At 43.9% G+C, this 11,164-nt stretch overlaps 1 protein-coding gene across 1 annotated transcript in view; it reads left to right on the top strand.

Annotated features, from left to right (window-relative positions):
• Positions 1-1,478: 1,478 nt before the first annotated feature.
• The window catches only part of LOC142791911 (uncharacterized), a 29,105-nt gene continuing 19,419 nt past the window's right edge, over positions 1,479-11,164 (top strand). The window contains exon 1 of the mRNA XM_075885585.1: positions 1,479-1,551. Coding sequence (XP_075741700.1) covers positions 1,479-1,551 — 73 coding nt within the window. The remainder of the gene's footprint in view (positions 1,552-11,164) is intronic.

Here is an 11,164-nt window from a genome sequence, read left to right as displayed (position 1 = left end):
TGTAGAGACCGTACTTACCCAATTCCAACGTGCACTTTTTTTTTGAAAAAAAAGACCTTAAAGGGACACTAAAAGCAAATAGTAAGTCAATGTTGATAACAAGCACCAGCGCTTCTTATCAGCTTATCGCTTCTGGTGTTGCTAATGCTCATGTACCTGTTGGCACCACTGCGCCAGTGCAACCAACTGGTTACATAAACATCTGCAACTGTTCAACATTTGTCTGTGCGTGCAACATTTGGACATATATGAAGCGCCATTTCGTAACGTGAGGCCCAATAACAAAATTACAACGCGACCACCTTCCCTCCCTATGCTTTGCATAACGTCGATTGGAAGATCTGCCTTTTTTTTTTATTTAAACGGATGGATAAAAAACTTTATTTTGTGTCAGGCATGTTAATGGACCGAGCTTTCGCTTTCGTGTCGGCTATATGGTGCCTCGATGCCCGCGGGTGCGTTCATCGAGGCACTCTATAGTGTCGACTAGGAGGTCTTGCCTCCTAGCCACTTCCTCGGCCCCACTGAATTGCCCATGGGTGATCGTCCAGGGCTGAAGTAAGCAGCATGTCCCGCCAACGCGCGCCGAAACTGCCGGTGGAGGCAGCGTTCTAAATAGTATGTTTCAATCCCTGGCATTCTGGTAGGATGTTTTCTAAGGAAGCTCGTGTCTGACTGACTTTGCATTTATTGGTCGTGTACATCTCTGGATACATAACATGTAGTAGCGCTGGATTTCAATAGAATCTGGTTCGTAATTGTCGCCATTGGACAGACTGTGCCCTGTCGAGTAGACGGGTAAACACGCCTCTGCAGTTTATAGTGTTTGGTAATCTCATCGCATGTAGTCATCGGGTCCTCCCAGTCCCACAAATTAGTGCTGTAGAGGTTTTCGCTATGCCGCCTCGCGCCGACAAATACTTATCATCATCATGAACGGGCAAGCGCTATCTTCGTCCTATTCTTCCTCTTCGTCGTCCCACTTTTCTGCTTCTCTCCCAGAATACATGCACCGATTTTTCTTGCATAGGATGAAATAACTATGATGGTCGAAACGATGAGGAGTTAAGAAAGAAAGAATGGGTGAATAAACTTTATTTCAAGTCAGGCAGTTTTCTTTGGGTGAGGTGCGGTAAGTGGGGACTAACCCCTTTTCCTTCCCACCCTCCATCGATGACGACGGCCGTGCCTCAGGTGACTGCGATCACCTGGTGAGAATGGGGGGGAGGGGGCTAAAATAAATTCTTGCCCCCCCCCCCCAATCGGATTGCTGTCTGATCGCTCCCATGATGACCGCTCGGATATCCAGGGACGCTAGCGCAGCAATGCATGAAGAGATATGTAGATGAATTATAGTAAAGACTAAACCACTTCGCGTCCTTGTAATTTTTTTTTTACTGTGGTGTAATGCGCGAACTAGAACGCATGCTTTGGTGGTGCCCCTCGTTACGTGAAGATAAGGACCTCACAAAGCAGAAATGGAGCTCGACCCTCAAGAGCTCGAAATATCGGCATCAACTTTGGGCTGTCCAGAGAGCCTGCGATGCGGCGGTTAGGCTATAGGTCTAACTGTCCCCACGTGGGGGTGGCCCGCGGTGTCGCTCTAATGGGTGGCACTTCTCTTGATTTTTATATAAAGTTCTTCCTGCCGTAGCGTATGCGTCCTTGCATATTCCTTTTCTTACCGAAGTTTACCTCGAGTATTTTGTAAATGTATTCCGCCATCAGCAAACAGAAAGCACTGAAATCTAATACCGTGCAAAAAAAAAGGGAGCTAAAATGTAGGCATAGGGTGATACCAGAAAAAATAAACCTGGTTGATCCCACCGTCCTAGGAAACGGTGAGACACGGAAGTGAAACTAGTCCTTATAGATGTTCACTGTACATTTACATAAAAGAGCTTCCACAGTGCCTATTGGTGTTTGACAATTGAATCATCGTTTAGCGTAGATGCATCTAGGTTGATGCTTGGTGGTTCTCAACCATTGAAGATGGTCATAGACGCTTGTTTCCCAAGTGGTATCCGTATGGTGAGAGTAGAGAGTTATCGGGGGAAGTGGCCTGACAGCCAGAAGAGCGTCGCTGACTGAACTCCTATCTTGGGTAAAGGTCGCCTGCTCGCAGCATGTTTATTTTTTTGTTTTGCTCTTTATCATTGAATTTCAATGCATAAACTTTGCTTTGGTTACAGCGTAAGTGCTGCATAAATATAACCATGTTGTTGCTGCAGTTCACAGGGGTGTTTTAAAAAGAAATAAAACATGCACCAGAGGTCTCATTTTCCCCCAACCTGCGGGGCAAAACGACACACAGCGTAACGAGACAGTGTGAAAAAATTTCATCCCTTCGGGTTTTGCAGTAGAATCACCTAAAAATTGCTCCATGAACCCCGCGCTGTCTTGGCGATCCCACTCCTTGCCCTCCACGCTATGAATCCAGGCAGAACCCGGCGCTGTGTCGCTGCTCAGCTCCAAGCAGATCAAGCACCCCCATTCTTTATTCGTGCTAATTATGACTTTTGTTTCAATAGTGTTTTCGATTAATGGAGGCTGGATATGTTGACGCAACTCCCTCGACTCTTTTTGCCGTTTTGATACAGAGCTCCACGAGTATTTCGTAGATTTCAACTTCGTCCACCAGGCTTTGTGAGGTGATGAATTTCGGATTCTGTATCACTTGTTAATTTTAAAATTTTGTTATGAAAAAGATTTCATTGGAACTCGATTCAAATACATGTTTGTGAAGGGCTTGACTTTGAGATTTTTTCAACTTTTTCATGCGCCTTTTGAGAGCTTCTACAGCGCCGCGGAGCAGCCTCGATGTAGCGCGAATAGAGTGAGTCCGCTCCTCAACAGCAGTCGGTGCTTTATATCATGTCGTCTTCCTCCCAGGAAGCACTACCTAATATTTTCTTGTACTTCCTAATCATCCTAAGCAATAAATGTAATATCTAATCAGTACGATTGAATGCTTCACGAAATAAGACACTCTCTAACGCATTTTGATGCCGCTTTGTCGCGCTTCAGCCCTCCCACACGCCCAAAATCCCAAAAAAATATTACATTGGCACCGTCAACCAAATGAGCCAAACTTTTGGTGGTATATTGCTTATAGTACAAAGTAGCAAAATGAATACGTAAGTTGTTGTACCGACATCAGAGTAGCTTCAGGCACAGATATTAAAATTTGTCTGAGGAGAATTTCGTCCTTTTTTGACGGGTCACGAACACACTGACAGCAGCCGCGCAATTTTTACCACGCGAACACTGCGACTAATGATGAACGTTTGCACATAGAAAGGTAGACCACTATCAGCGCTTATCACTGAAATAAGAAAACAAAGAATATATACCTATAATATTAGCTGCAGTGGCCACCAAAGTCGAAATGGTGCATTTTGCCCCATGTCTCATTTTACCCCACCCTACCCTAATTCTGTTCGCATAAATGTACAAAACACAGCTCACTGGAAAATTCCCGTCATACTCACAAGAATGCAGCCCAGATATTTCAGTGTGACAGGTCACCCTCGATTGAACAAGGAAGTTTGTCTTACTGGTCATGAAAGTTTGTCTTAGTGGTCAAGGAAGTTTGTCTTACTGGTCAAAAAGATAGCTGGGCGAGTAAAACTCGCTAGCTATCTGTTTTGCTATCATAAGTATCCCTCTTTATTTAGCGTACCATGAAACGCGTGAGTCAATTACTACAAGCGCTTTGAACGCACGCAAGCAAGTGCGGTTATTCGGGCGCTAAGGAGGTTCGCGCCTCTCTGTCCAGTCACAAACATTCGAAGAACTTCACTTTAAGATTGATTGATGATCGATATGTGGAGTTTAACGTCCCAAAACCACCATATGATTATCAGAGACGCCGTAGTGGAGGGCTCCGGAAATTTCGACCACCTGGGGTTCTTTTATGTGCACCCAAATCTGAGCACACGGGCCTACAATATTTCCGCCTCCGTCGGAAATGCAGCCACCACAGCCGGGATTTGATCCCGCGACCTGCGGGTCAGCAGCCGAGTATCTTAGCCACTAGACCACCCACAAGGTGCACTGGGCAATGTGCTAAAATACTAGATCTTGTTTTTTTTTTTTCCTTGTAATCATCTCGCCTTCATAAGGTCAGTTACAACGATTACTGGGATTAGTGATCATGAGGCAGTAGTCGGAAGTTTGGTTTGCTCAAACCTAAAGTTAAATATATTGTCGCCGTGAGCCATTTATTTTTATGAAAACGGTAACTATGAAGCAATATCCTCCAAGCTTACTTCGCTTTTCATTGAGTTCCAAGAGTTCGATCATGAATATCACCAGTCTGCGGTAACCGTTTTAAAACCGAGCTTGCTAGTTTTTGTCGGTAGTCATGTACCTTCCAAAGTTATTTTCGGGAAACGGATAGCTGACAAAACCTGGATTACCGCAAGCTTAAGGAAGTTAATTAATAAAAAAATCACACTTTCAAGCGTTTTCATTCATCGGGAACTGCTTATGTTCAAGAAAAACTCGCTGAGTCAAGTCGACTGTTAAAAAAGAGCAATTAATAGAAGCGAAAGATAGCCTTTTTGCTTCCCTGGAAAGAAAGCTCATCACTAATCCCAAGGAAGTTTGGAAATATGTGAAATCAATTGGGATGGACTCTGTTGGCATTCCGGACATAACTGATGGTGAAACAACCTTTTCAGAAGATGCAGAGAAGGCAGCCTGCTTTAACCAGTAATTTCACTCTGTATTTTCCGAACCATTTCAAGGTGAAATGCCATGAATGACAATCCAGAATCTATGGATGTCATTATTATTTCGGCTAGTGGTGTGGTGCACTCTGCGTGAACGACTTCAACCGAACTCGGCTCCGGGAACGGATGTCATTTCTAATCACGTATTGAAAAGGAGTGCAAGTGCTGTAGCCTCATTTTTAGCCCTCTTGTTTTCAAAATCGCTTTAAGGTCAGAGACTGCTGTCGTAATGGAAGCTAGCAATTGTTGCGCCAATACAGAAGCCTGGAAACAAAAATAATGTTGCCAACTACCGGCCAAGAGAGAGAAACGGGAAAAAAGGAAGGCAGGGAGGTCAACCAGATGCTAGTATCCGGTATGCTACTCTACACTGGGGTTGGGGAATAGGGGGTTGAAAGAGAAAGAAAGCTTTGACCAGCGTATGTTGTAAAACTCTTGAACACGTTATATATAGTGGTATTATAAAGCACTCGGAAAGAAATATTTTTTCCGTACATTTCCGCATGGTTTTAGGTCTGGTCTGTCATGTGTTACACAACTGTGCGAATTTTCTCATGATGTTTTTAGTTCATATGATAAGGGTTATCAAGTAGATTCGATATTTTTAGACTATCAGAAAGTGTTTGACGCCGTTCGACGTGCTCTTTTATTACATAAATTATCTTTTTTACCTCTGCCTGCATTTGTTCTTGGTTGGTTGAGGGATTATTCAACTTCCACAAAACAGTCCGTCCGAGTAAATGGTTCGTCTTCTTCATACGTCAGCGTAACTTCCGGAGTGCCACAGGGTTCGGTATTGGGTCCTTTTTCTCTTTTTGGTCTATATTAATGACTTGTCAGAGACGCTCACCTCAAACGTGAGGCTGTACGTGGATGATCGTGTTATTTATAGATCAATACACAGTGTAGAGGATAATTGGGCTTTGCAACGTGATTTTTAATTTGTGGTACAATGATGTGAGACACGGAAGATGTGTCTGAATGTGAAAAAAATGTTGCTTCCTAAGTTCGACCAGAAAACGCAAACCTTTTCACTCGTCCTACAGCTTGTCAGGAGCACAACTTGACAGTGTTTTAACATTTTAAACACCTTGGTGAATACTTGTCTGCCGATTTATCTTGGAATAAGCATACAGGTTACGTAACTGGCACGGCCAATGGTGTGTTTAACTTTATTAAACCCAATTTCAAGTCTGCCCCAAAAAGTCGCAACATGGCTTTGTATGCTACAAATGTCCGACCAACCCTTGATTATGCCGGTACAGTGTGGGAACCTCATGATCAAACTCTAATCTATAAACTTGAAGGCATACGAAACCGCGTGGTGCACTTTGTCAGTATACTCGGCGACAGCTTTTCTTGACAGCACTGTGGAAGCTATAGAGCCGAACCGCCTGCGTGCGCGCGAGCCAGGAAATAGTACCTATTTTATTTTCTGATTCTAATAGCTACTTGGCCCGAATAAATAAAACTTTCTTCATTATAAGGATAGAACAAGTATGGGACGCTGTTCATGGAAAAGAAGTTATCGTGCGCCCTAGTTTTTTTTTTTTCTTTTTTATTTCTTGGACGGCACCACGCTCTCCGCACGCCGGCTGCGTCTGCTGCTTGCTCTTGCGACAAAGAGAAGTTTATTGACTTCCAACCAAGGATAAAGTACATGACAAAAACATCTCTTGCAGCGGCGAGCACAGCATCGGCCGTGGAAAAGCTGCTCATCGTTGGGACGCGCCGTCTTTTATACATCACGCATCGAACTTTCCAGCCTTATCACTGGTGGCCGCGCAAGCTCTGAAATAAGCTTCACTGTTCGCGTCTTGCGCGCAATCTTAACAACGATCTACAACAATTGTGAGGCTTCTCGAACACTGAGGCGCAGTCTGCGCCGATCATTGCTGACAGCCTTTGAGGGCGTAAACCGAATACAGCAAAACTGAAACAAGACAGGCCCGTGGACAGATCGTGTCGCAACCGGCCTTCCATTTCGCCTGTACCAGGGCTCAATACCGTAAACGTTAACATTCGATCACGTGTGGCGCATATCCGTATATACTGGGCTGAACACGGAACCTAAACTTCACTGTTATAAAGGCTGAATAATGCTGGGAAAACGTTCTGAACAACGCAAAATTTTATATGTACCAGTATATAAACAGCACAGTAACTAGCTGCATGTATGCACTCTCATCAAAGTTTAACTCTGACGTTCCTATTTTGTATGCATACATTTTGCTATAGTAAACACACTAGCGCAGCGAGCAAGCGAAAACCGAAACTGGAACCGAAATCGGCTGCAAGCTCCCGGACTACTTGCGTAGTAACACAAATGTGCGGAGGCCCCGCCTCCGTAGCCTTCGCTCCAATGTCAAGAAAAGCTGTCGCCGAGTATAATAAATACAATTTTAACTCCAGTGTTACATGCATTAGGAATAACTTAGAATGGAAACCTCTCAGCAGCACAGGAAATTCTTGCAATGAAAGTTTTTCCACTCTATATTCTCTGATGAAATCCGCATTAACAAGAGTTTATACATGATGAGCCCACACTACGTGTCACATAAAAATGATCACTCGAAAAAAATCCAAGAGGTCAGCTGTCGTACTGGTGTCTTTGCAAATTCTCTTCTTTTTCCTTTTACCATTCCCGAATGGTATAATTTGGATGCATGTGTTTTTGATCTGCCATCTGATGCTTTCTGTTTGTCACTACAAGATTTGTGTTTTTTGTGAATGCGCAGGAGCTGCAGCGCAAATGTATGCCATTATCGACGGCGCAAACGTGCGCTTTGTTCGAGTGTAATACTGCTTTTTTTTCCTCACCCTCCTACAACAAAGCCTACTTGGGCGATATAGGTTGCACTAATAAGTAAATAAATAAACAAATAAATAAATAAATAAATAAAGCCAGTAGAAACGTAAACTACAAAGACTATAGGCAAATCCATGTACTATCCATATTTCCTATGCTCACTGAAACGCCGTGAGTTGTATCTCCCATAGAAATTAACACTAAAGTTCTCCCTGGTCTAGATTTAGGAAACTCTGTTGAGAGCCATACATGTCGCAAAAATTGAGTCCATTACCTTTTTGTTCTATATGCTTAGAATGTTTACTCATGAATTAAACTTCATTTCAGACAACCCTGAGTGTCCTCTCATTCAGTTTTCATTTTCCAAGGGCCTCAATTAGAGGACGTCCCGCATCCAGAGGACGAGGTCCGGGCAGGCCACGAAAACATCCGGAACCCACCAACCAAAGGCCTACGCCAATACGACACGGGATCAGGCCCAACAGGTACACGGCATATACTTTAATCACGCTTCCCCCTCTCCAGATGGCGTTGCACCCTGGGAGTGGAGAAAAAAGAGAGTGAAGGAGTCAGAAGCATAGCTTATTTTAAGCAGCTATGTGTAGTTATATACCAAGTGAAATATTTTGTATGCAGGGCTTAAAACGCGCACCGAAATATGCGTCATGCAAAAGAAGTGTCTATTCTGTCATTTTTTAATGAAATGTTCATTTTCATTCTTAAATAACGACATTTTTTTTTCGCTGCAGAACCCATAGAAATGAAGTTGCCGAGGTTATATAACCATCAACTTCTGCACAACAAGCCGGCTAGAACAGAACGAAACAGATCATTGCATGAAGAGAGGCACACAAATTACGTCCGTCATTGCTACGAGAACATAACGGAAGCTTATTCGCAAGGTTATTTCTAGCAGAATGCTACACCCCTTCAACACGACTAACGCAGCCATCTGACAGCTTGGTGAAGCTTAAAGGGGCACTGCAACACTTTTTGAGCTTGGTTAGAAAACGCAGCCGATCTCGAAGCTCTCGAGAACACGCGAGAAAAATAATAGAGCACAACACGCCCGTCCTAGAATTCACAATAAATTCTGAAAGTCAGCTAAATTTTGCTTTCTCTTCTTTCGACAAATGACGAAACAAGCTCAAAAATCACTCGCCACCGCCATTGTATCAGCCGTTGGCTGATAAGAGCACGGCGCGCTCGGTCATTAGTGGGACCGCAGCGAAAGACAGCGACTTGTCCACGTGTGCGCATACGATTGCGCTGAAAAGCAGCATTTTAGAAGACCAAAAAGAAAAAGAGGAAAAGCGCTCAAGGTCACGAGGCGCGCGTGACGTATTCTCGTTCTCCGTCCCATCCTTCTCCGCTTAGCTTCCAGAGCTTTCGTCGGAACCAGAGAAGAGAGAATGCGTTGGCAACGTGTGACCAATCTTCGTAACTCCGCTCGTACAGGATGGACTGTAATTTTTAGGGGCGAAGCTCCTTAAGCCGTGGTTCGTGCTTACCCGATGTATCTATTATTAGCAGTAGTTGTTGTTGTAATAGGTAGTCACCTCTCATTTAGTCCTGCGCCGCCGCGGTGGTCTAGTGGCTAAGGTACTCGGCTGCTGACCCTCAGGTCGCGGAATCGAATCCCGGCTGCGGCGGCTGCATTTCCGATGGAGGCGGAAATGTTGTAGGACCATGTGCTATGATTTGGGTGTGCACGTTGAAGAACCCCCGGTGGTCGAAATTGCCGGAGCCCTTCACTACAGCGTCTGTCATGATCACATGGCGGTTTTGGGACGCTAAACCTCACATTTAAAATCTCATTTAGTCCTTGGAATGTACGCTGGATGGCGGTACTTGTATATAATGAATATATGATGAAAAGATGCGAGATGGCGGTACTTGGAGATTGAAGGACGCACGGATGGACGCAACTAGATTGACTGACGGATGGACGGGTGGACGGGTAGACGGACGGACGAATGGATGAATGGACGCACATACAGCCGGATGAACGCACAAACGGACGGACGGTCGCACGGACGGACTCGCAGACAGACCGTTATACGGACGGACGGATGAATGGACGCTCAGATGAACTCACGGACGGCCGGATGGAAGCAAGAACTAACGGACGGACGGAAGCACAGACGGAATGACGGACGGACGGACTGATGGACACTTCGCCCCACTCATCACCGCTCACTTCGTGGATATGCTGTGATTTTTTTTTTTTTTGCGGTGAATTCGTGAGGCTATAAGCTCCTTCAGTGAATCCGTTCTGTGGCTGCTTGAAAAAGTGTGAAAATATGCATTTCTCAGCAACGCGCTTTAGGAGTTCATTTCTTCCCTCACTATTTATTTTTTTGCCCCTGTACCGCAGGTCTTGTAGGAGTCCAGGATCAGTGGCTCTACGCTCCAGGCTACAGATAGGTAAGTGATGGATGGAAGACAATCAGAAACTTGTGGGTCGCCAACTTTAAAAACCCAACTCGAAAGTTTAATACACGTTTGTGCATTCTCTCTTACTCCCTGTAACTGAGCAGTTTACTGGAAACGTGTAGTATCTGAATTGGAATGCAGCGACTCATGCGTCGAACTCACCATGGCTTCTGTTTTGTAATTTTTAGTGTGTCGACTAATCACACTTAACATAAGATGCATGCTAGCTGTTTTGAAAATTTGCAGCCATATTATAACCTACGAGGGCAAAGTAGGACACAACACATTTAACTCATATGGTCGTTCCTCAATTACTGAACTCATCGAGCGATATGGGTTGCCCTCAGTTAGCAACAGAAGTAGAATTTTCTGACTGAAATTATTTTTACCAAATAGTTAAAGGACATTACCACATGGACTCCTCTCCCATTATCAATTATCCTCGGGGTTGCGCAACGAGGCAAAGACATTCTTTCACGATAACACCTTTACTTACACGAAATAACTGCTTTAAATGCTCTTTTTTTTCCCTGTAAATATTGTTGACTGAAATAGCCTGCACGACAATATTGTAAGAGAAGTCTCGCTTTCTTTGTTTTGCAGTAGCTTGTAAGCACCATTGAAATACTTCTCTTTTATTGTTTGTTCCAATTTATTGCGTATTTTTTTCAATTTGACAAATATTCTCCTTGAAGTTCACTTTTTGTGTTATTCAGCTTGTTCTTGTTCTCTTGCATTCTACAGTTACTATTTGCTGCTAAATTCAATTTTGTTCTTGTTCATTTTCGCAGCCTCGTTGTTTTACCTATATGCATGGTATTTTTCACTTCATGTGTTTTCTTTAAATGCTACTGTGCCTTTTTCTCAATAATATATATCAATGTTTCACACCTGCTAAAGTCTCTGCTTCAGACTGCAGTATAAATAAATAAAAAATAAATAAACAATGCGTGGGAAAGCCAGACGCCACGGTTCTTCTTCACAGTCACAAATTTTGCCAGCTAGGTCACTGATTACTTTCGTGGGGACATTTACGTGCGCACAAAAATGCTTAAAGTTGCCCATTGCCAAAATGTGTTCGTTATAAGAAGACGAATATAGGGTGAAAGAAAGCTGCACTAACAGACACGGACCTGCTGATATTGGGGCTGTTCCATTCAGATCAGAGCAAATGTCCACGAAA

The sequence above is a fragment of the Rhipicephalus microplus genome, chromosome 2, assembly GCF_043290135.1.
Source record: "Rhipicephalus microplus isolate Deutch F79 chromosome 2, USDA_Rmic, whole genome shotgun sequence".
In the NCBI taxonomy this organism is placed as follows: domain Eukaryota; kingdom Metazoa; phylum Arthropoda; class Arachnida; order Ixodida; family Ixodidae; genus Rhipicephalus; species Rhipicephalus microplus.
Note: the sequence above shows the minus strand (reverse complement) of the source record. Positions and strands in the feature narration are given on the sequence as shown.